Source organism: Phalacrocorax carbo, chromosome 1, assembly GCF_963921805.1.
Source record: "Phalacrocorax carbo chromosome 1, bPhaCar2.1, whole genome shotgun sequence".
NCBI lineage: Eukaryota > Metazoa > Chordata > Aves > Suliformes > Phalacrocoracidae > Phalacrocorax > Phalacrocorax carbo.
Window position 1 is genome coordinate 201,300,592 of NC_087513.1, and position 27,049 is coordinate 201,327,640.

Consider the following 27,049-nt stretch of genomic DNA (forward strand, 5'->3'; position numbering starts at 1 on the left):
TTCTATAATTCACCCTTAAAGGGAGTACAGGTTTGGCCTTTGCCCAAAACATCAGCCTCACCACAGCAACATGAAAACCTGAAAGGAAGATCATATGAAGAAAAATGCGCATCCTGGGCTGTGCACAGGAGAAGTCTGGATTTCAGATACATCACTGGATTCCAGGAGAGAAATTTTACCTGAAGACAAGCCTCTGGTATGGAGTGTGGAGGCAGTTTTACACACACCAAGGCACATGAAGAGGAAAAAATAAATGAGAAAAACTAATGAACTAAGAAAAATACAGGAGACAGAAGGAAATAGAAAATGGTAAGATTAAAATTGCACAAGAACTGAGGAAACAGCAGGATGCTGATTTTATGAGCTGGGCAGCTGGGAGTGGGCAGCGAGCAGAAGATACCAGGTCAGGAAGTGGGCAACAGGTATGGGCATGGGAGCAGCGCATGAGCTCACTTCTTGAACACAGACAGTGAAAAAGTCTCCAGCCTTCACTGTTTGAGGTCCACAGTCATGAGGAGTGTGAATGTGTGTGTGTATATATATATACACACACATATATATGGGCAGTCACACTTGAGAAGAAATCCACAAGCCAGTTTCTCTCCCTTCATTAGAATAGATTTAAGGGCAAAGCACTTGGAGTTACGGTCTCATTACTGAGATTTAATTACTTTTCCTAAATGTTCTGCAGAACATTTACTTGTACATTGCAAAGTATTACAGTATAGCCACAACTTAGGCTCTCAATTACAGGAGAACTAGGCAGGAAAGAAGTTGAGTTAATTAGAGTCACTGAAGCTTAATCAATTCCTCTGTGTATGCAGGGAAGAGCACGCCAACTTTTAGTCCATTTGTGAAGCCATCTTACCTGTCTGCTACAGGTTATTAAAGCCTTTATGCAAAGGGAAAAGTCAATGGCTGATATTTTAAAATGCCTGTTATTTTGCATTTTCTACATTGGGCTAGACTCTTTTTGCTTCAATCCCTTTGTTGGCAGACTAAATGTTTTTGTGTCCGAGACTGTTTCTGACTGCCCATCCTTAAGCAGCCCTTGATCTCTGAAGGCAAGTGCTTTCTTTCTGGAACCCCATATCAGCACCCCAGGCCTGCTTGCAATTCAACCTGTCTAGGAAGACCAGGACCTTCATAATGGAGAGTAAAGATGCAGCTCTTTCGCATACTTTGTCTAGCCTGGCTATAACGCCTTTCCTATTTGTACAGTGTCTTCCTTTGGAAGGATGGAGAGGATCTCCAGGCATGTCAGGGAAGAACAGAATTCATGTTATCTGGCAAAATTACATAAATATTCTGAAACATATGAATTCAATTTAATAAGGTCAAGTGTAAAAAATATATATATATATGTGGTCACTACTGAGAAAAGAAAAAACCCACATGCCCAAAAAACAATTTATCTCCCTTTGTTAGCATAGATTTAAGGGCAAATGCTTTACACTTAGGTGTGAATAAATACCAGCACAAGTACAGAAGAGTTCATTTCCTGGGTAAAATTCATACCACCCAAAATTAGTAGCCAGATGAATCACTTCCTAGAAGTGCTTGTACGACTGGCTAAGATAGAGGTATGTTGCAAGTTAGGTGTTAACTCCTACCCACCACTCTCCTGATGCAGTTAATGGAAAGAGGACTCAATTAGCTTTCGAGCGTTCCCTGTAGAGGTGTCAGCCAAAGTCATCTTGTCTGGTTCAGTCTGTTGAGGTCAGGCACTGCATTTTTATGACTTACCATGCCTGCATTTAGTACCTATTTTATGCATGCAAAATCCAGACATGTATGAAATCAGAGGAGGTCAAAACCTAATCACATTAAAATCAATATCCAATTCAGTTCTGCATGATCTGAACAAAGAGCACAGTTTATGTTCCTAAAAAGGAACTGACTGTGCAGGTGCCAATCTGGAATTAAAATGAGTAGCAGCTCCTGGAAGCAAATCGAATGTACACGTGAGATCCAAATGCATACTGGATGACTTCATTTTGTTTTGAAACTAAGTGGATACTCAGTAGATACACCTACACAGGATGGTGGGTGTACTTCAAGACTCATGGTAATATAGCATACTTTTTCTAAGTCACATTTGCACACTGTGTAAAAAAACATCAGGTACATACACATGTGCACATACACAGAGCTGAGAGAGAAATCATTTTTCTAAATGTACTTTAAAAGACCCTCAAATGGACGTTCTGTTTTACCTGAACATAGGCTGAACTGGGGAAGGATTTAATTATAAGCTACAAGAAGCATGTGTTAAAAGACAATGGCATTCAGAATCACAAAAAATGGCCAAATGAGTATCTACAGCAATATGGCATCATCTATTCTTCTCTTGGCAACAATCATAGAAAAAGTCCTTGTTAAATCAGCCATACTATTAATTCTCAGGTTCCCTCTTTATCTTCTGCCAGTGAAAGCAAAACTGACGTGTATATATTTCTATAAGTACTATTTTATGCATTTCTGTATCTCAAACGACATTTCATATTTCTGTGACTTCAGTAGCAAATGCATCATGAGCGCTTTTGCAACAAAACCTTTAAAATTCTCTAACGCCCTAGCAAAGAGAAGCAGCATGGTGGCGGAGGATCTACCACCAGCAGATGGCATTCACTCCCTGCAATTGCTGCAGCAGCAGCAGGAGGTACCGAACGGTGTGCTTGCACCACATCAGCATAATATGCGGGATCATGCGAGAAACACATCATTAACCCTAAGTTATTTTCCCGTCATTTGACAAAATGGTCCTTTCAAAGCATTATTTTATTTTTTCCATCGTTAAAGAAGGCACTCTTACATAAGCACTATATAGACACAGATTTGCCACATTAGAGCAGCAGGATTTTATATTCACTTTACACACTGGTATCGGTACTACCCAGTGCAAGCCAGCCTGCCTGGCCCAGTATTTTCTTTATGTAATAGCAGCTTTCCATGAATAACTGACGGAAGAACTTGACCTTCCTTCCCAGTTCAATAGCACCTTTATTCTACTGTTCTTCATGTTCATAAATAGTCTGCCAAGGTAATAAAACTATCAGCTTAAATATGTGCAATAATAATTTTAAAGTATTTTATGGCTAGAAATATATATGGTGAATAGAAAGTTAATACTGGCTTGAAATAAGCTTCTTTTTCCTCAAACAAAACTGAGTTTTACCGCCATGAAGGTACTGACTGAGGATGTCTTGGTGGTTAAGGTACACCATATTGTTCTGCCAGCCCTAAGACCCTGATGCAAGAAGTATCAGGCATGGAGGTGCTGGGATGTGCGCCCAAATGTGCAGCTGCCCTGACTGCTGGCACCCTTTGCCCACAGACTTGCTAAGCAGGAAAGTGGGGGCTCACTGCGCTGACCTGCTGGCTGTTACAAGAAGAACTTTATGGGGGGAAAAAATGGAGCAGGCAAGTTGACATACAAATATAGGCCCATGCAGAAAAACAAAAAGAGCGAGCAAGCAATCTTATTTCCATCAAGAAAATAAACGAAACGCAATGCATAATGGTATCTCATCTGGAGTTTCAGTAAAGAGCTTACAGTGACATTAAAAGCAGGTATTACCTGTTCTAAGAGATTCTGAAGCCTCTCTATTTCACAGTCTATTACAAATTTCTTTTCTTGCCTTCGGTCCAGGTCTTCTAAAAGCCGCCTGTAGCTGGCATCATTAAAATTCTCCACGCAGATGGCACTGACTTGCCAGCTATTTTGTCCCGCTTTTTCCATAATAGCTTGAAGTATTGAATAACCTAAAAGAAAAGGATACAGTACAGTAGTAACACAATCATTGCGTTTTTGAACAGACATTGTCCTTAATCACTATTATGTCTCTTAGTATTTGCTCCTGCAGGTACGGGAATAAGCAACCATTTGTATCCCTACCTATGCTGCTAGCCACGGCCAGCGCACAGGATGCAATTAACAAAAATTACAACTGCTATGATCAGAGTCCTTGGGATGATTCTCTCAGCATTATGGATAATCTTCATATGATTTATACACATGAGCTCTTCTAGTCAAGTATTCAGCTTCTCTGACTGGTTTGATACAGGTTTCTCTATCCGGGCATTTCATGACACAGCAAAGTAAAAATCTGAACCTACTCATTCACCAGAAATATTTGCATACTACAAAAGCAGCATGTTAGACATTCAAATGCTTTGCTTTTTTGTTTTTTGTCAACATTTAACCCAAGCAGTTTTCAATGCTTAATAAGGATTCATTTTTTCATTTATTTATACATATATAAACATGCCAGTACAGATGTGTGGATGTGTGTATAGAAATTATATTTAAATATTTCAGAGACCCTATATAGCTTTAATCAATGCATGCAAAGTGACCAGAGGTCAGTGAATGAAGGGCACCATAGAAGCATTAATTATTACTACTGGCAGGATTATTGCTCTTTGCCATTACCCGTATTTGATGCCCACTTTGTCATCTTTGAGCCATTCACAGAAGGGAAAGGCAGCGTCCCCTCTGAGGTCTCCACCTGAACCCGCAGGGCAGGCTCCCTGCCTACAGTCTCAGCATGCCCTGGCCCACCAGCCCTTCACCTTCTTCCTCTCCTAATTTTTTCTCACAGGGGATGTGCAGTCCAGTGGCAGGAGAGGAGGGTGTGACATATCTTAGGACAGCTTGCAAGTCTAGCCTTGACTTGTCCAACCGACTCCTGAAGTAGGAAGCATGTACTGTTCCATCTTTTACCTAGAGTAAATGGTGACTTTGTTTAAAGCAATGAAGACCGCACACGTGGCTTTTTACTTGTTATCTGGCTGAATCTTCCCTACGAGATTCAAATGAAAGGTTTCACCTCTTGAAAACTATCCTTACTGATGTGCCTACACAGTGGTGTTTCCTTTCTCTCCTTTCTCTCTTCAACAAGGTCCCATGCCTGAGTGCAGTGTCCCCCAGCTGTCATTTTAATGCACTTGAAAATGCCACTGCATGACAGATTCCCTCTAAAAAGCACTATCAGACATTCCCTCAGATTGCAAGAGGAATATTTGTAAGCTACATTTCAGAAAGAGTGCTTTTGAGTGTGCTGTTGCTAACTAATTATTATCAGAAGATCTACAAAACCACCAAAACCTGAGATTGCCTCCAGTAAAATAAAAGTAGACAATAGTTCTATCAGAATATGAAGATTTTAGGACAGATGAGAAACGAATTCTCTTGCAAATCTAGGAGTAGCTGTTTTTCTACTGGCCTCTATGACATTTGTAGTCCTTGAAATATTAACCTAAAATCTGTATCTTCTTATCATTGTGACACTATGTACCCACACTCCAAAATGAATGTTTATTAGTTTTTTTCTCAAATTCAGAAGATACATAGAAGATAAAAATACAAACATTTATAATGAATATGTAAAATGCATAACATTTTATTATATAAATGAGACATTTATTTTATGAAACAGTATTTTATCTTAGGAAATGAATTAAAATACTTGATGTATTGAGTATTAAAACATTTCTGTACTCAGCATATATTTTTAACCTGATGACTGTTATTTTTTCGAAGAGCCACACAGCTTTCCTGTTAATTGCTGCATAATTATTCTGCTTTTCCTGTTGCTATATTCAATCTCCTTTTTGCCTGTAATTATCTCTGCAAATCATGATGAGATTCTTTCCCAAACATTGTATTTCTTGCTTCATTTCCTATTCATTTCCATATATAGACATACATTAAAACTACTCTAGTGTTACAGGGGTTCCTGCTTCATTTACACTGGAACTCTGACTTGCTCTTTGCTACAAAGGCAGTCAACATTTACTTAATTCAGCTTCCTGACACAAATTAACATTTTCTTTGTTTCAGAATGAATGGCAATTGACACCCCCTCATCCTTTTCTTATTTCACTTGGACAACTTTACTAAGTTGTGTTTTGATCAAACTGGGAATTTATCCCAGCATAAAGCATGACAAATATCAGAGAAACACATAGCGAAGCTTTTCTTCTACCTTGGATCAAGGTTTGACTTGCCACATTTCATTAGCAAGTGCCTTCATTTAGGCATTTGAAGCTTCTGTAGCTTCTTGTCAGTAGCTGGCGCTCAGATGTGGGTTTTCATGTTAGCATGTCTTTCACATACAGCATAATACAGCTAAATGGTAGCAACTGGATATGGTGCAACACCGTCATTCGAAGAGTTCAGAATCTCTGTGCAAGTAATCAGTGGCATAGTCATCTATTCACTGTGCAGGAACAATTTTTAATCTAGCAGACGGACAAGGGTGGAGCTTATGCAGAATGAATAAAGGCATTCACAGGCTCAGTTGGCATAAAAATTAGACATGCTGAGGAGAATGCCTATTTGTCCAAAATAATTGGCTACAGCTAACGGGAAAAAAATTAGTTGTAGATAGTGCTGCAAGCATTTTTTAAGGCAAAAAACCTGAAACTAACCTGGGTTAATTCTCAGAAACCAAGTTCAGCATCTCTATTTAGACAAGATTCTTAAAACTTCAGAAAGACATTTGCCTGAGTAAAGACAGGAGACCTGGATCTTACAGCTGTGGTCTAAAAGGTATTTATTTTCTGGTTATCTGCTGTTTATCCTCAGTTATGCTACAGACAGATGAATGATTCATTTTTTGGAATACATTCTGTCCCATGTATTGCAAAATATTATTTGTTGCATGAAAGCAAACTAAAAAAAACCAGGATAACTCATATCAGCTGAGCTACACAATCAATGTTTTTCAAAACAACATTATTTTAAAAAATGTTTAGGACCATGCCAATAAATAAAAGTAAGGTAAGTTCTCACAAATCTATATAATAACCTTTCCGTGCCAACTGATTCAACCTTCCTGGAGGTTTTTTTGATTGTTGTGTGTGGTTTGGGTTTTGGTTTTGTGGTTTGGTTTTTTTTTTTTTTTTTTAAAATTAGCAGATCTACGAACAAGACAAAACATGAATGTATGCCTGGAAACACAGATCAAGTCCTTCCTGAACGCAAGGATGCTATATGCAAGAATGGTTTCTTTTTTGTCTTCATAGGACTATGATTCTGGGGAATTTTCCTCAAACAACCTGGGATGAGTAGTCTGCCAACTGCTTTTTGTAAGTCATTGCTCAATGTAGATACTATTGACAACTGCTTAAGGACCAGTAATACCAATCCCACCTCAATATGCTGGAACCAAACCAGAGAGAAGTAGTCTGCAAAGATTTTATTTTCTTGATCCCTTCCCTCCTTGCTTTTCTGTTCTCTAGTCGGGTGGAATTGCGACGTTCTAACATACTATTTTTTTCCAAAAGGACACCACAGAGTCATCATGTTGGGGAAAAAAAAAGAAACCAAAACATGAAAATGAAAAGTTACTCTATACTTTTCCCATAAAATCAGAGCTGGAGATGCCTACCACAGAAAATCTACATATTGGGGATAATACTACAGCTAAGTACCTTACAAACAAAATCTCAATTTTTTTTATCCCTGCTTCCCTTATTCCACACTCCATAGGCATTTTTGCATTGCAAAATGCATCAGCCACTGAAAAACAATGTCAGATGTGCACCTGGCCTTATGTCTGTTTAGAGAGAGATTAGTATTTTTTCAGAGACACTTAGATATCTTCTGGAGGCCAAAGGGTGTAAAACACTTAAGCAATTTTGGTATTGAAGAACACATTGTAAGTGTACAATCTGGGGAGTCCAGGATGCCTCCTAGTCACAGCAACATTGCTGTAACTGGAGCCTATACATAACCATCCTCCACCCAACTAGCTGAAATCATGAGTGATTTTTTTTATTTTAAAGGTTCAGCGGCCTTTCAGGTTTTTTTATTTGTCTTCTGCCATACCAGCTAGGCTTTCCCCTATCCAATTTTGTTTCAGCAGTCAATGACTTAATTTCATTTGTCTCCATTTAAATGAAAAGTAAAATTTGATATGTAAATCTCTTTAGTGTGTTCAGAATAAACTAAAGACATCAGAAGAGCACTTTCTTGACTTATTTTTCTCCTGGAATCCACATGGTTAGCTTGTTTCATTTTCTTTCTTTTTTTTTTTTTTCTTTTTCTTCTTGCTTGCTTGCTTTCACCAGAAATATTTCAGTGATCAATTACAGCATTATAATTAAATTTCAATAACTTTAATCTTCCAGCAGCCTATTAATTCTGGGAAACATTTCCCCTGCCCCTCTAAATGCATGCAATCATTCCTGATGGTGTTTGCAGGAGACAGATAGCAAAGTGGCTGCTTGCTCCAAACAGCAGCACCCCCAGTAAATAATACTTATTTTGGAACCATTGTGCAGGAAGTAACTTATTATTAATTTTCTATAATGAAGAGGATGCAGTGTTTACATATTATTACTGTACTTTACTCTGGCTACCAGACTGACAATACTGAATGACAAAAGTTAACAGGTTAATATACTTGGAAACAGCATATGCATTATATTTCTGTTACAGCCCCAGGATTAGAAAACACCTCTGATGAACATGGGTCTTTTCCAAAGATGGGCATCATATACTGCACGTTACTGAAACAAATTGTTTCCTTCTCTGGTCCAATTAACTTTCAAACAGGAACTGATCCCATTCCCAAGATTAGCTATGACTCCAACAGCCACAAATACTGAAATGCTGGAGCTATTTTATGAAAGCTACTTCCATCAACTGGAATTTGTATTAGGATCAGCAGAAGAAATAAATTTGTTATAAATCCAACACACAGCAGAAGTGGAGAACAAATGATGAAATCATTTGGTATGGATAAGCCAACATATTTGACATTCAGGATTGGATTCATGTCACTTAACTCTAGCTGTCTATAACATAGTTGTCTAAGTTAATCATCCAAGCTTTCAAAGGAGAGACATATTTCCCATAAAAAAATCCTCTTTTTTTTCTAGTCTGAGTTATCTGTCTCAGAGGTGCTTTTCTCTTTCCCCAATGAATACTGAAGGAGTCTAGACATGAGGCTTAGTGAAAGTACCTACCATTTATCTAGCCAAATCTTGGCAAGATGAATCCAGACACTACAGTGATGAAAACCATACAAGAAATTTACAGTGTGAGTGATGCATGATTGTACATTCAACCAATAACTACAAACACTCAAGCATATTTTAGTTTTCCTCATTATGATTAATACCTTTTTATTAACATATGGTTTTGTTTTAAATTTTTGGTCAGTGTACAGTGTACAGCTCCCAGAACTTGAAAACAATGAGTAAGTTTTATAAGCTCTAACACGTAACTTCTGACTGAATGATAATTCATTTGAATGCCCAATTTTCTCCACATTTGGAGTTGGAGCCAGAACATTCAACAGAAAGTACATACAGCCAGTCAATTTAGACGACAGAGTGAAATCTAGAACTACAGGTGTGTTTGGAGTCTTTCTTGGGTCTAATTCACAGAAATGACACATAAATTGGAAAATAAGACAGGGAGCTCAAGAAATAATCCCGTCTATTCCTCTCTATCCCTCCATCCCCGAAGGCAGATAAATTATATTTAAATCATTCTAGACAGATATCTTTCTTTGTCCTTAAAAATCTCTAAGGAGGATTCTGTAACTTCCTAGGTAATATATTCATTGCTTAATTACCCTTATCATTAGATGTTTTCTAAAGTCTAACCTAAGTCTCCCCTGGCACAATTTAAAGCCACTCATTCTTGTCCTATCTCTGTAGACCTGGAGAAGAGTTTGTTTCCTCCTTCTTTAAAGCAACCCTTTACATAATTGAAGACTGCTGTTTCATTTATTTTCTGCCTGCCCTTCCCTTGCTGCAACATGATTCTTTCAGGTTTTCCACGTGGAACATGTTTTAGTCTAGATTCTGACAATTTTCCTTGCTTTCCTCTGGATATATTGCAATTGATCCAAGTTTTTCCTGAAGTGCATTGGTGAAAATGTGTTCCAAAGTACACACAGTCCTTTCAATTTTTTATCATCTGCAAATTTAACACATGTATTCTATGTTCCTTCATCCAAGTCATTAACAAAGATACTGGGAAAAACTGCAACCAGAATGGATCTCTCCATGGATACCTCTTGGATATGGATACCTCCTTATTTGACAGTGAACCTCATATACTTCTGAGTTCAAGTGTGTGACCAGAGTTTTACATATCTTCTAAGAAATTCATCAAGATTAAATTTCTTTAGCTCATTTAGCAAAACTGCATGCAAACTGTGTAAAAAATCCTACCAGAATGAGACATCTATTTTTCCCCAATGACTACAAACCCCATTACTTTGTACTAGAAGGAAACTTCCTTTATCTCACATGATTTGCCCCTGAAAAATCAATGTTTGTGTTTACTTAGCTTTCCAAAATCTATGTACTTTCAAATATATCTGTTCTGGTGTAGGTTGTGAATTAAGTCACCTATACTATCAATGACTAGGATAATCTTCAGGGAATCATAGAATAGTTTGGATTGGAATGGTCCTTTAAAGATCATCTAGTCCAAGGCCCCTGCAGTGAGGACGGACTTCTTCAACTAGATCAGGTTGCTCAGAGCCTCGTCCAACCTGACCTTGAATGTCTTCAGGGATGGGGTATCTACGACTTCTCTGGGCAACCTGTGCCAGTGTTCACCACCCTCATCATAAAAAATTTCTTCCTTATATCTAGTCTAAATCTACCCTTGTCCTATCACAACAGGCCTTACTAAAAAGTCTGTCCCCAATTTTATTACAGATGGTTCTGAAACAAAACTAAGGAAATAATGGATCCAGTTTAGCCATCTCCTCTGTTGCTATTTTGCTTCAAAGATTTCCGAATATTTGATGATAAAGAAAATTACCTTTATGATCTAGTTTAGGTTTTTCACCTCCCTGAGGTCTATGATCTTCAATATTTTTTTTGTGTTGTGAGACACTTCCAAAACAAGCTGTAGCGGTGGTTTATGGTCAAGCTTTCTGTCCTTCTCTCCCTTAACCCTCTAGAAACTGGTACCTGTGCAACTTCATGTGCGGTACTTAATAAGCCTTCTTTCCTGAGGAGGACATAAAGCTACAAGCAAATATTGTCAATATATTGCAACCATGACCCTTTTTTTTAAAAAAAAAAGTCTTAAGTGAATCAAAGGCATGTAGGTTATGTGCTTTCAGTGAGCATATGGGAGGAGGTTTGGCTTACTCCACAACAGGAATTCATGATCAAAGTTTCAGGCTATGTCAGGTCCCATCTATGCCATATCTGCTCTGCAGCAAGATTTTTCCCCTCTGCATGTCAGAGTCTGCAGCCTTCACATGAAATGCACCATACAGGTATTTCAAGTGATGCCAAGTGATAAAGATTATTGGAAACTTGAGAGGGACTGAACAAAAGCCTTGGTTTCGAAGGCAATCTGATAGTTTTGCTTGTGCTTTCACAGTTCTCAGATACCATTACCCTTCCCACTTCACTAAATGCCTTTAAACTAACATCTAAGTCCAGTAACTTTTCTTGTGGCAAGCATGCATAGAGATTAATACATCCAAGAATAATTGCAGATATATGCCAAAAGTGTATTTATGTACCTTGTTAGCATTTTATATTTTATTTGATTTTATTTGTCTATTATTTAGCTATGCCAAAGGGTTCAGCCAGAAATGGCCCGGGCGAGAAGACTTTGGCTCCTCTGAAGTTTACAAGTAGCACTGAAGCCACATTCTTAGCAAATTTTAGCAAATTCTTGCTACAGAACTTCGACTGCTAAATCAGAAACTCTGTGTAATTACACTGTTATCAGAACTGTATAAACTATTACCTTAAAAAAACAGCAATTAAGCCACTGAGCGGAAAAAGAGATAAAAAAGAAGTGGGTGCTAGGCTTACTCTCTGTCAGACTAGCATTTTCACTTAACTATAGAGGCTACATAGTCTCTCTGAATATCCAGTTATCTGATATGTCATCTTGAGTCTATCATTAGGCCTAGTGTGTATCAGTATTCTAAAAAAAGAAAACAGGAAAATGAACTTATTTTGGAAGAAAATACAGTATGTTCAAATATGTATCTTATTACCTTTTTTCTGTGTTCTTCTATTATTACTATTAATTTGACAAATATCCAGCTTAGCTGTAAATAATCCTTGCTTTTATACATTATAGCTTAAACTTTTCTTCTTTAGCGCAATGCCTTAAAGCCAAAGTTCTTAATTTCACTAAAACCTACCAGCTGTAACATTGATACTAATAAATTATCTTTCTTACACTGTATCTTAATTGATGCAAAGCTATTTTCCAGAAATTGCTAGCTTCCCAACAACTTACCTCTCTAAGTCTCAGTTTAATAGGATTTTATTTGCCCTGTGATGGTATACAACTGTACATAGACCTCTGTGTAAACAACATCCGCAAAAACATGTCAAAGAATATGAAGACTGCAAGCTAAAGCACTCAAGACTTGGTGTATCTTAAAATTAGCAGTACCCTAATGCATTCTAATTAATGTGTTATTGTGCTGTCTTTAATTATATTGACATATAGTATGTTCCCCCACAAGGCATCTGGCTCATTGCATGCGTAAGATACCTTTGCCCTAGGACAGAACTGACTGTGGGTACTAAATGAGGATCTTGATGTCAGAACTTCTGCCTCCTTTCTATACGGATTTGTTAGAAAACTAGTCTTTTACTATAAAATACCTGACGATCTCTCCCTATTGACTTTAGTGCAGTGCTGTTTCTAATACATAGATCAGAGAACGTACATAAAAATGCAAGAACAATCTTCAGGCTTAAACAACAGGCATTCACACTAAGAAGCATTAATTTTAATTCTATCTCTATGCACATGTGGCCATGTCCATATTTAGTGGTGGCTAGACAGCAGATAATGACTCCTTCTGTAAGTTCTACTTGGAGATCCCAGGCACGTTATCTCTGAATTTGAATTTCAGTTGTGTTAAAACCTTTTTGAAATCTATATTCTCAAGTATTTAACTTTTTTTCAGAAAAATGTAACATGTCCTGGGAAGAGAGGTTTTAAAATTTGGATTCTGTGATTATAATATGGTTACCTTTCGATTGAAACAAGTCTGAAATAAGTCATACTATTTCTTTTAAACTGACCCATAGACCACAAATTTACTAGAAGTTGATTGCCTCCCCTACAGCAAACAACTAAGAATTTGGAGATGAGCCTAAAGCTCTGTGACTTTCTTCCAGTTCCTAAAACTTACTCATTGCTCCTCTGAGGTAAACCAGAATTAAGATGTGGTTCTTTCTTTTTGGACTGGAGCAACAATTTGGGAAACACAGAAAGATTTCATACAGTGGCTTTTATTGAAGTGTAATGACACTGAACAATGTTACACCTCCCAGGCACTTCAGCTGAAGGACTGCAAGTACCACTGTCAACTAAATCTTGAAAACAGCTTAGAATTTAAGTTTCTTATAAAGAACAAAATCCTGCAAGAAAAAAACAAGGTGAAAAAACATGTTAATGTGTTTTTCTAAATGCTCCAAGACATCGCAAGCATACCTACGTATGTATGTGTATGTGTAAATACTTTATATGAATCTGCAAAATAGCATGCAAAGAAGTGACATAACTTTTAAGGGAGGCAAATTAACAAACAGAGATTGCTTTGCTCCTTCTACCCTCTTCTCACTCTTCTCACCCCTGCTCTGAAAAGAACTGATGGGGCAACAGGCACTTAATAACCTTTCCTCATTTGAGTGTCTTTACAAACATTGCTATCACAGTCATAGATACGCAGAACTGATCTTTTCCAGCAATGCTGTAAGATAGCTAATGTAACATCTAGATGCCTGAAAAGAGAAACAGGGAAGAGGAAGTCTAGAGTGATATGATCTACATACAGGACACTGGACTACTGCTACATGACTGTATCTCTTTTTGGTGTCCACATTTTAAAAATTAATGCTAAGATATTTGACAGAGTTCAAAGAGGTAAATCAGAATGATTTGAGGCCAATATATAAAACATGCTTTGGAGTAAGAGACTTACAGGAGAATTTATCTCAACTGAAAGTTTGATGGCTAAGTCTGAGCTAGCTACTCCAGTCTCCTTGTGCAGGCAGTGGACGGAAACAGACATCCTCTGAAGGCAATCCATAAAACCTCTTACCATCTATCTCATATATTTTCAGGAGAGGAGAACTTCCCCTAGGTTTAAAACAAAAAATTCCACTATTATTATTTCTCGGGCTCAATGCCATGAACACTATTAACATAGTATTGTGCATATGTCAAAAAGCAGAACTAAAAGCTGCCTGCAATATTAGCAAAGTATCTGTTTGCTACTCACATGCCTTTTAATTTAAGTTCTATTTTGTATCTACATTTTACATACGAAGATACAACTTTTTATTTAAGCAGAACTAAAAGTTAGGTTACTTTTATGCTTCTCTTGTGGAGGATGGGCAGCTACACATAGGTTTCCTTTGATTATTCTGTTGAAGGGATTTGCATACAATTACAGAGACAATTTCAGTTCCTAGCAGGAACAAACACAGGATGAAGTAAGGACTCACCATATGATTAGACTAATTTATTATGTCCCACTGAGGCAAGCTATATGCCAAGAAGTAATCATAAACTCGTGTTCAAAGCTCTGGTACAATGAATATATTTAACAATTCAAATTAAATTTCAGCTGTAGGAACTGACATTTAGTAGGAAACATGGAAATGGGCAAGGTATAATGAAAAGATAACAGGTAAAAGAATACAGACATTAAAATCTGTGATTGTCCTGTCTGAAAACAGGCCAGGATAGAAAATTGTGATAAAATCCTGTTTCTCATAGTAAATACATGTTGATCTGGACTTTGGTTAGTTTTAACTGACCTGGGCATTAATGTCTGAAAATGAACAGTGACCAGTCAATAAGTGCTCCATAAAAGTTAAGTGCCTGTGATCTTTCATTATACAATGGCACTTGTGTTGACCATTTTGAAAGCAAATGGTCTTAAGAACTTTGTTCATTTTAGAGCTGGGCATTTTTCTTCCCCTGAATGGCTGTTTATTCACAGAAAAGTGCACTCTGGTGACATCCCAAGTCTTAATGAAAATGACTGAGTTTTCTGCATAGGACTGGCCAGAAGAAAACACATCAAAGGTTTCAAAGAAGTGAAAACAACGCCTAATAAAAATGGATATTTCTTAAATATTTCTGTTTAGGGCATCTCCATGAATAGAAACAAAAGGCACGATTTGGTATCTGCATAACCATAACCCAGGAGAGCAGTGGTAGTGAGATACCCTCTCCCCGCCCCCCAGAAAGCATGGGACTTTGCATGTGTCACTGGGTGCTCCTGAGTCCACTGTGTCATGATCATTAGGACTGAGTGTGTCCTGGATGGTTGATTCTTCATCTCTCCATCTGGAGCAGCTCCACAGCATAAAAACAAGGCTAAAATATTCACAGAGGCAGAGAAAGACAGAGAAAATGATTCTGCACCATGGTACAAAGAATACTTACCAGATAGGGGGGAAACTTCTATTGCAATCTTTGCTTCAGTGGCTAAGTAGTTTATAAAAACACATCAAAAAAAGCTGCAGAGGATGTGGGAATTGGCTGCAAAAACTTAAGGAGGTAAAAAATAAAAATACAACAGAGGGACTTTCTGTACCTGAGAGGAATATGAAGTGAGAACCCAGTAACTGCTCAATAGATATAAAGTACTTTACAAGTCCTAGGACATATGTTTGGCATTTTAGATTGTAACTTCAGTTGAAAATAAAATAGTGAATAGGGTCTGACTGCAGTTGTATTAGTGTAAAACCAGAAAAATCCCACTCACAAAATTTTTTGATGTTCCCACTGCTGTACTTGGAAATTAAAGTCTATTTCTGAAAAAGCTATAGAAGATGATAATCCATCTATGTATACAGTATTATTTAATTAATCTTTAATTTCCTTAGAAACTGCTGCCTGGAGCAACTCTTTCTATGCCTATTGCTCAAAAACTACTGTGAAAAAAACTTCTACCCACTAGTACTTTTTCTATATGTTTTGGCTTCTGCTGCCCTGTTCCATGTGACTGATATTATTTCTTAACAGTGCATCTTAAACACTCTAAATTACCTCAACAGTCTTCTTTTCCTCAAGAGATACAATGTAGATTTGAATTTTCCAGTCTGCTTAATGCAGCAATGTCCAGCCTTTTCAACCTGAGGGCTGAAACATTATTCCAAAAAGGTCAGTGGGCCGCAATTAATACTTAAGGCCCTTTTTCTGGAAGCAGAGTGGAACGAAGTGGACACCACACCCAGCTCCTTGCTGGGGATCCTTAAGCGTCTCCAAGAGACCAGGCTACAGCTGTAGAATTGTACATAATTCCTTAAGCATGTCATGTTTTGCTTGTGTTATTGAAGCTATGCCTACTGAAGCCCCAAAGGAACGTTTGCACGGCAGCTTTGGGCTGTGACTACAGACTGGACACGGCACGATCTCCCAAGATACGAGAGACTGGGCGACCTCATTCCTCTTGCTAAAGTTACCTGATAAATCAGGTTCAAAATCGTTGAGCCTAATCAGGCTAATTAATTACAAATAAACAAGCATCATTACAGAAACTGGGCAGTTGCCTGTGTCTCTTTTGAGATGGTTTTATGAGAGACAATTTGCACAGATACAAACAGCAGCACGAGTTTTCCTGCTGAGCTGTTAACACTGGAGATGTCATGTGGACAACAATCTCAGTATTTACACACTACAGGATGTTTACACCAACCAAGCTTGTGCAAAGTTGTATGTAGACCTTGCTGCAGTTGGAAGGAGGGTGTGAATTTGCAAAGCGCTCATGTGTGGTGTTTCCCCCCACAGAGACCTCTGTCCCAGGGCCGGGCTGCCTCTGTGGGCTGGAGCTACTCTCAAGCACCATGTTGTAAGTAGCTCCCGAGGTTGTTTGTGACAGACACAAAGAAGAGATTTTTCCTTAATACAACAAAGCAGACATAAAAAGCAGAATAAAAAAGGGAAGAATACTCTACAAGGTACCAGTTTTACTTACGTTTAGCATTCTATTGATGATGGCATCTTGACTTGTGTATCACTGAATGAACACACTTAAAAAAACCTTAGTGACATAATTTAGGAATGTATGTGTGCAAGAAAAAGAGTTGTAATTACTTCACAGATATTTCTGTAAGGCTTTATCTCTGTCTGAAAATATTAATATTCACTATTTAGCTTTCATCTGCATGGTAGTTTAAATGAACAAGTCCTTTTTCAGCAATGTTAATTCATCTTCATGATTAAAAAGGTTATTCTGATCCTGAGATGACTATAATGAAATACGAGATGGGCTTGTACAATACACCCTATGAGAGAGAATGTGGATAAATTTTAGACATCCTGCTATGAATAATTGTTTGTATTTACATAACTAATGTTGTGCTCAAAGGCCTCATTGTCTTAGGTACCATACAAAATATGTATTCAGAAAAAGTCTCAAAAAAGACAACTTTGGAAACCTGTGACTGGGAGGCAGGGCAAGTTGTTTATTTCTACTTCTGTTTTTAATTAGGTCAACAAGACATTTCAAAAGTACTTTTCATACCTATCAGTCTGAAAATAAAGCAATTTGCTTTCACTTGGATATTCAGTAATTCATTTAAAAATATGATGATGAAAAGTGTCCACCACAAACTACACATATATTTGAATATGTATATATTTCTGTATTTTTATTTATATTAATATTTGTTCCTTTTTAAATACAGTTAGGAGTAAATTATTTAGCTAATTTACTTGGCATTTTCCTTTCTGTCATTCTTTTGCAGCATTACAGATGAGTCACTACATGGTCCATATCATAAGTTGCATTTTCACAAAATAAGAACTAGAGAAATACTATAAATAATGTTGGGGTTTTTTTAAGATTACTTTTACAAGATAGAACAAATCCTGTTGCATAACTTATAAAATATTTGTATTGACTTTAGTTGGAACTACTCATGGGAGGAGAAATTGATCCAATATTTGAAATCTGATGTAATTAAAAATTGAGAGCATTTAATTCCAAAACCTGTTTAATACATTCACTGGATTTTAAGTGTACAACAACTAATTCTGTGCCAGGTGAAAATGTAATTGACAAAAAGAAGTTAAAGTAACAGCTAACAAAGAATCAGATAGGAAAATGAGACCCCAGTATGCAGGCGAAAACTACAGCTGGAAGGAAGGTGGGCCGGAAGGGGACCTTTCTTCATAGAACTAGTACTATACACTGAAACTGCAGTCTTGTCACGAAGCATATTATATGTTTTAGGTGAATTTGGATAATAAACATCACAAACAACAGTCTGGACTGGAACTGATGTTTTGTCCGTGTGTTAGATCTTGTCTTGATATACTTTATTCTAGAAATAAGTTTTTTCACTTTTTAGACTGAACAGTCACCTCTTCTGTGCAATTTTCTCTTGTATATCTTTCACATACACCCAGTTTCACAACTTCAGGATGGTCACATGTGTGTCACAGTTTTGGCACATCAGATCTATGGTTTTAAAAGCTACTGCATATGTTTTATGACAGTTTCCAAAAGACATGAAGCGACAGATTTTGATTTTTAAATGACATGCCTTATTTGCAAACTGAACACATAAAACATGACCAAACATGTCTTCCATAGATTAAGCATAGGTTTTTCTCCTTAGAATTCATTACAGTTTTGACAGTTCATTGTCAGCATGCCAGTATATCAGTATTACCTATTTCCTGGCAGAGGAGCTCTACATGGGTGAAGTGTTTGACATATTCAAGGGGCTGCAATAGCAAAAGCCCTTTCCGCCCTGGAACAATCTCAATCACTTAATATCCAAGATAGTCAATATTTGGGTAGGAAAGAAACTTTAAAAAGCCGTACCATGCTGACAAACACTACAAAACATTTACCAGGGAGATGTTAGAATTTATTAAGGATAACTTGCAGCAAACTGACATTTCAACATTCAGTTTGAATAGCAACTTTCTTTGTTGGTACAGTAACTTGCTCCAGGCACACTCCAGGCTTGCATGTCTACTGAAACCAACCAGGAATTGAACTTGTGGTCTCATGCCACTCAAAACTGGTACCAGAAAAGGTCTTTATGCTGCAAGACAGTAATACTCAAATCTGAAAGCTACACTGTTCTTTAAATAAGGCATTCGAAAGAGCAGCCGATAAAGTAAGCGCATCCTATAAAAAAGCATCATGGGATTTTCTTTTCCTGATATTGCTCCTTTCGTCTTTTCAGGAGTTGCAAGCTACCTTCATGTTGGACTCTATCTGAATACCAAATCCATGCAATGTTAGAGTACTTCGTTGTATTTACAGGGATTTGTAGGCACCTCAGTGAAATTACAGGAATCCAGATCCATAGGCTTATTGTTACATCTGATTATCTGTATTTAAATGCTTCTTTTTAATAAAAACAAAGACTTAAGCCACAAACATAATGTATCCACATCAAAAGGTAAAAATTAGGCAGAAAGTGCCCAATAGATTGGGAAATAAACCTACATTCTATTTCTGTACAACAGGGCTACAGACACTCAAAATCACATTCAGTAATTTCTTCCCCATTTTTCAGACAACAGAGTGCCAAGCTACAAGTGTCTAGCCACTCCAAGGCTGAGATAAAGAAAAAGCTAAAAACTGAAGTAATCAAGATCAAAGATACTGATGATAATCACATAAAAACTGTGACTGTTCCTCATTGTGTGACTCAGGTATATTACCTTGAGTTAAACCCTCCTCCAATTCTCTAGAGACTTATTATTGTTGTTCTTGCCCACACTCAAATATGCTGAATTATGAAAAGGGAATTAAACCTTTTTATGCTATTTAGTCCCACATCTTCTCTAACAATTCAATAGAGGATTTCATCCAGCCCTTTTGCTTCCAGTCTGATAAACACGGAGGGCTTGTTTCTGACATCAGTAAGCAGCTGGGCCCAATCCTGTGACCTAATCCTGCCCAGATGTCTGCTGCATCCTCTCTGTAATCTCCCTGCAAGCAGGTCTTTGTGCGCCACTCACCATCCTACTAGGATATGTGGATCCTGTGCACACTATGGATGAAGAAATATGAACCTAAAAGCAAGATTATTTTGTTTTGTATGCATAGTCCCAATGAAACCCAAAGAATTTAGAGTAATCTACTAAGGGAATTCAGTCAATTATATGGCAATCCAGGTTAAATAAACAGTCAGTGAGGTAGAAAATGCTTTTCAAAGGAGCTTTTGCTGGTTAACAGTTTATTTTTTTTTTTTTATTCAAGAGGCTGGTGCATTTTGCTGGTCAAAATCTCAGTTGGTTTTTTTTTAATCCAACAAATAAAACACAAAACCCCAGAGGAACAGGCAAAGAAAAGGTCTTTCTGAAAATGTTGGTTAGGTATTGGGAATAGGATGAAATCCAAAGCGAAATTAATTCATTTCCTAAAAGCCCTGTCAAAGACTGGTGTATCTAATAAAGGAGCAGAGTTACTTGACCCCAGCAGGCAGAAGAGCTCCCCTCCAGACAGTGAGATATAATAAGAAACAGAGGAGCAAACTATATGAAAGGGTCAGGCAACTCACTTTCAGAAACTTACTTTTTCTTGACAAGTACATAAAATCCTGACAGTTCTTGTTTTTTATCTTCTCAGCAGCCTGATTTTTCTTTTACCTTAGTGGTCTTTCTAGACAGACAATATTACTGACCCTCAGTTTACAAAATTAAAACCTAAATGTTCACAGAGAATTTGAACAAGGTCACTTTGTATTTATCCTGGACTCCTGGACTATTCAGATAATGTTCATTTTTCCTTATTGGCGCTGACATTTGCAAAAGTAAGACAATACAATGCCTAGGACTGGGGAAAATTTACTGCTGGTAATTGTAAAACAGCAAAAGTTCCTATTTTGTACTCTCATTACTACAAAGTTTATTGATTGGTTATTGATAATGGTTGATTTATATTCTGTAGTCTTGTCAAAGCATTCTAGAGTATTTATCATTATGATAGGTTTAAAGCTAAAATGTGGGTTTGATCCCCCTCAATTTACCATTGTTAATTTACAAATTACCAAACATCTCTGTCCCCTGCGAATACACTGCTGGATATGGTATCTTCCCCAAAAGGGTATATATGCCATTTTAAAAAGCTGATGAAAAACACTACACTAGGAAGCACATGGTATTAGTACAACACACATTTCCTTTTCAAACACTAAAAGTAAAATTAATTCCTTGACAAAACACCTGCACAAAATCTAACCATAAAACAAGAATCATCAACTTCCTGTGTTGGAACTCAGCCAAGCTCCTGAGGTGGAACTTCCTGTGTTCCAACCTGTGCCCATTGCCCCTGGTCGTGTCATTGAAGGTTGTTCCACAACCTTCTTCCTGTTTTGCTTAATTATTTTCTGATTTTCAATATGAAATCAATAACTTTTTTTACCATTTCTACGCTGCAGTCAATGCTGTCCTCTAGCTTAAAAAGTTCCACTTCCACCACCATTACTTTTAGTCTCATAATATATTTATGAAAAACAATCACTTTTTTTTACAGAAGAGCCTTTTTACTCTCCTCTCATGACACAGGCTGTGCATAGTGATGATCATCCTAGCAGATCTTCTCAGAATCCCTCTTCCTTGAAGAGAAGCCACAAGACTTCCCATGGTTAGAAGTCTTGCGCACCACTACGTAGCTTTAAGTTTTTCATATAACCCATGCTCCAAATCAAAACAGCTTTATTTATCATGATTAGTATTATTTACATGAACACCAACAATCTTCTTTTAAAAGCGCAAACTATTTATTTAAGTTTAGGAAAAAATACAAAACTGTAAAAAGTGTTAGGAAATGCATAAGCTATTTAACCTGAGCATGAAAAATAATGAGATAATCATATCCTACAGCACCTTGAATCAAGAGTGGTAGGCAAGTAAATTCAGTACTCCAGAGGTATGATTATCTCATAAGGATTACATTCCCAAGAGTTGCCTCAGTGTTGTTTGAAAAATCTCTAATATGTAAAAATACCTGATGCTTAAGGAAAAAAAAAAAAAAAGAAACACAGAGCTCAGAAAGCAGAAGAGGAGTTTCCAATGAATCAATGAACATCTTAAGTTATGTACAGCAATGAGCCACTCCTTAAAGTGTTTAGTAATGACAAATGGATAAAAAAATCCATTCAGATGGCATTTTTGGTGGGGGTAGGGAAGGGCACAACTCATGCATGAGAAATACTTCCACACGCCTGTAAGGTCTTCAATATTGCTTTTGGAGAAACAATTACGACACTGACTGTAATCACTAAGGATGAGGAAATCCCATCTTTTCCCCTCTTATTAATGTATACAGACTTGAATATTTCTGCCTCCTGTCCACATCACAGAACTCCATCTTATTTAGGGACTGAAACTGGGAAGATTTCATACAGGCTCAAAATAAACCTACTATTGCCAAACAGTTTGCTCCTCCACTCATGTTCAACCCACCATGACCTCAGGTGCTTTTCTGCAAAGCTGCATTCCATCTGTGCTGGTTTTGGCTGGGATAGAGTTAAGTTTCTTCACAGTAGCTTGTATGGGGCTATGTTTTGGACTTCTGCTAAAAACAGTCTTGATAACACAGGGATGTTTTCATTATTGCTGAGCAGGGCTTACACAGAATCAAGGCCTTTTCTGCCTCTTGCCCCACCCCACCAGCGAGCGGGCTGGAGGTGCACAAGAAGCTGGGAGGTGACACAGCCGGGACAGCTGACCCCAACTGACCAAAGGGATGTTCCACACCATATGACATCATGCTCAGCTTACAAAGCTGGGTGAAGAAAAAGGAAGAGGGGGGATGTTCAGAGTATTGTCATTTGTCTTCCCAAGTGACTGTTACGTGTGATGGAGCCCTGCTTTCCTGGAGGTGGCTGAACACCTGCCTGCCCATGGGAAGGAGTGATGAATTCTTTGTTTTGCTTTGCTTGTATGTGCAGGTTTTGCTTTACCTATGAAACTGTCTTTATCTCAACCCACAAGTTTCCTCACTTTTACTTTTCCAATTCTCTCCCACATCCCACCGGGAAGGAGTGATTGAGCGGCTGTGTGGGGCTTAGATGTCAGTTGGGGTCAAACCACAACACCATCCCATCAGCCTCGAGGGCTTACTGTTTTGTTTATTCTGTCCCAGGTGCAACACCTGTGTTTGTGTTTGTTGAACTTTATTTCTGTCCAGCTTATCAGTCATTTACCCCAGTTTGGTATCATCTGCAAACCTGCTGGGGCATGCTCTTTGTCACAATGTTCAAGTCATTAATAGAGTTGATTAGAGATTATAAATTCCCTTATGGACTCCTGAGGCACACCACCAATGCTTGGCTGCAAACTGGGTTTTGTACAGCTAATCACAACACTTTCAGCACAATGATGCAGCCAATATTACACCCAACTTATCATTCACACGCTTAAATTGTATCATCTCGGCTGTTGACAGCATAGGATATAATGTTAAAAGCCTTGCTGAAGTCAAACTGAACAACATCTACTGTTTTTTGCCTTGTCCATGGAGCCAGTATTTTGGTCATAGAAAGCCATCAAACTGGTCAGGCACAGTCTTACCCTGATAAATCCAGGCTGGCTATTCCAAATCACCTCCTTGTCTTTCATAGATGTAGAAATAGATTTGCCCCATAATCCTCTTGCAGATTGAGCCAAAGCTGACCAGCCTGTACTTCTGCAAATCCTCTTTCTTCCTCTCCTTGAAGACAGGCAAGAAGTTTTCCTTTTCCCAGTCATCATGAATCTCCTCTTGAACAACAAGATCTTTGAAAGATGACAGAGAACAGCCTTAAATGATGTCAGCTGGTTCCCTCAGCACCTTTGGATGGATCTCATCTGGTCCCAACGGTCTGTATAAATCCAACTGGCTTAAAAGTCTCTGACATTGAGTTGCTGGAGCATGTCCAGAGAAGGGCAATGAAGCTGGTGAAGGGTCCGGAGAACAAGACCTATGAGGACCAGCTGAGGAACTGGGGTTGTTCAGCCTGGAGAAGGGGAGACCTTATTGCTTTCTACAACTACCTGAAAGGAGGTTGTACAGAGGTGGGTGTTGGCCTCTTCCCCTAAGTAACTGGCAACAGGATGAGGAAATGGCCTCAAGTTGTGTCAGGGGTGGTTTAGATTAGATATTAGGAAAAATTTCTTTACTGAAAGAGTGGTCAGGCATTGGAGCAGGCTGCCCAGAGAGGTGGTGGAGTCACCATCCCTGGAGGTATGCAAAAAAAAAGTGTAGACGTGGCACTTAGGAACATGGTTCAGGAGGCATGGTGGTGTTGGGCTGAGGGTTGGGCTTGATGATCTTCGAGGTCTTTTCCAACCTTAATGATTCTATGACTTGGTCCTTCTTTACTCCAATTCTGACACTAAGCTCAGTGATCTGGAATGCCTAAGGGCAGATCTTCCCAGTAAAAATCAAGACAAAAAGGCATTGAGACTTTTGTTTCCTTGGCCACTACTTCCACGACCCACTAAGCAGCGGACTCACAGGGTTTTACTCCTCCTTTTGCTGCCAATACTCTTTTAGAAGCCCTTCACATCCCTTGTTGGTTTTCATTCCATTCCACAGCTGCATGCTCGAGCCATGTTTCTGTAATCCTCCAGGTAACCTGCCCCTGCTTCCATTTTCAGTGGTCTTCCATTCTGCATTTGAAGTCAGTCAGGAGTTCTCCATTCATCCATGCTGACTTTTTTGCCATGTTTGCTTGACTTGCTGCACATCAGAATGGACCATCTTGGTCCTTTGAGGGAACTGCCCTGGAAGATCAGCTGACTTCCTGGACCCCTTCCTCTCCAGGGTAGAAATCTGTTGGATCATGCCATGAAGATCCCTAAATGAGCTGCACTATGCTCTCCTTAAGACCAGGGCTGTGACTCTGCTATTTGTGTTGCTTATGTCTCTGTCTTTAACTTCAGAATCACGTATTTGCTGCTGACAAGGCTGCCATTGCCCTGCACATCTCCAGCCTTGCTTTTCCTTGCTTGTAACTGCAGGTTGCATGGGTCTACCCTAGTTATCGCCTTCATTGCCTGTTTCAAGTTATCATCTGGATGCTCTCCAGAAATCTCCTGCATTGCTTGCACTCTGCCCTATTGCCTTTTGGCAAGATATCAGGGCAGGTGAAGTCCCCTATGAGTACCAAAGCCTGCAGTTTTGAGGCTTCCTCCACCTGTCTAAAGGCTTCATCTGCTTCCACTTCTTGACCAGCCAGCATGTAGCAGATGTACCACCACACCACCCCTGCTCATAAGTCCTCTGCTTCTGACCCCCATGCTCTGGGCCAGCTTGTCCTGTAGGCAATTTCTTTCACACTGCAGCTCCCCCTTTGCACAGAGTGCAGCTCTTGCTTCTCGTCTTCCCAGCCCATTTTTCCTGAAGAGCCTGTACCCCTCTCCTCCATCCCCTGCAGCACTCCCATCCTGTGAGTCATCCCACTCCTCTCTGTAATCGCACACAAGTTCCTGGTTTGGTGGCTGTTCAGGAACATCTGCTCCCGCTGCATTCAGGCATGGGCACTTGGGATGAGACTATAGTCACAACGTTTTTACCGGGTAAGAGCATAAGATCCTCTCCCATCACTCTGTTCCCCAGGTGCTTCCTCATGGCCTCCCATTTCCCACTGGGTCAAGTCCTCTGATGTCATCCTAAACAAGCATATGCTGACAACTTTGATTTTTAGGCCTAAAAATCAACAGTTCAGACTAGGAATCAAATAAGTTTTATGTTACCAGAACACAAATATGCCTGAAATTATTACCCTTACTCCTTACAATCTTTCTCTTCCTTCGTTTACTTAAAATTGAGACGATTTAGCTTATGTTTTAGAATTCAATTTTTAGACTAAAGCAAGGCCTCATAAACAAATTTTAGACTTGTAATAATAGTATTATGAAAGAAATGCTGATGAAGTATTAACTATTGTAGTATAAACAACAAATGATAGTGGCAGATGAAGCATCACAGTTAGGAAAACCATATTTGTGTTAGTTCCCATTCATTGTTCGCTTTAGATCCTTATCAAAAATGTATTATTTTGCAATACTTCTTTGAGTATCCTCTATAATCCCTGTATATGGGATAAAGCAGAAAACCGGACTACTTGTATTATTTGATTGGATTTTCTTCCCATATAAAAAGATTAATAATAGGGTAAGATTCAAAATGTCAAAAAATACATTATTTATATTCCATTTTCCCCTCTTTATTTCCCTATTAATTTCTCTCTTTTCATTTCAAGGCATTAAAAGTGGTATAAAATGATCAGCAGTCAATTCAGTATGTCTCTAATCTTGCATCAGCTCACATAGTGGGCCTGATAAATTGGCTATGATTTCAGGACTTTATATAGCTCTCATTATCTTTTCCTGCAACAAAGGAGGTTTAGAAAAGCAACATCAGTCCTCTTGCATATTATACTCTAAATGTAATATAAACCAGTTATATTAGCACTTACCTATATAATTAGTGGAACAAAGCTCTTAACAGAACAATTTAACACAAGCTCTTCATAAATTAAGCCAGTGTTATGCCCTTTTTACTCTCAAGGAATTGCTATATTCTAAAAGCAACCCACATACTTCCTATAAACTGGCAATGCAGCTACAGTGGAAAAAAAATGTAGCAGTGCTTCCCTTTGGAGTATAGCCTTTATTTTATAAGCCTATAAATATGCTTATACAGGCATATACTCTAACACACATTAGTTATCATAGTGTCCTCCCAATGAGAGCCTGAATTTGTATCAATGCTAGTTCCATTTGCCTTTACTACTACTACTCAACTCTCCTTTCTCTCTAAGCTCTCTGATTCCTTTGCTTATAAGCCCTTTAAGCATGCTTCTCTGCCAGGTCCCTCTCAGATGATCTCTTCTGCTATCCCACCTACCTGTCTGTATCAGCTAAAGTTTTTACTCAGACCTTTAAAACTGTATTCTGTCTCTGCTTTCCTAGATCTATTGCCATCTTTATCGATATGTATAACCTAGATACTTACTATTCCAGGCTGCCTCTCTTACAGACTGAAACTGGTCTTCTGCATTTCTACTGTTTCCTCACGAGGTCAGGGTCAATATGAATAATTTT

At 38.3% G+C, this 27,049-nt stretch overlaps 1 protein-coding gene across 6 annotated transcripts in view; it reads right to left on the reverse strand.

Moving 5' to 3' along the window:
* The window catches only part of GRIA4 (glutamate ionotropic receptor AMPA type subunit 4), a 231,302-nt gene that overhangs the window by 96,243 nt on the left and 108,010 nt on the right, over positions 1-27,049 (reverse strand). For all 6 annotated transcript variants that reach the window (XM_064441286.1, XM_064441287.1, XM_064441289.1 and 3 more), the window contains exon 4: positions 3,581-3,765. In XM_064441286.1, the coding sequence (XP_064297356.1) occupies positions 3,581-3,765 (185 nt within the window). The remainder of the gene's footprint in view (positions 1-3,580; positions 3,766-27,049) is intronic.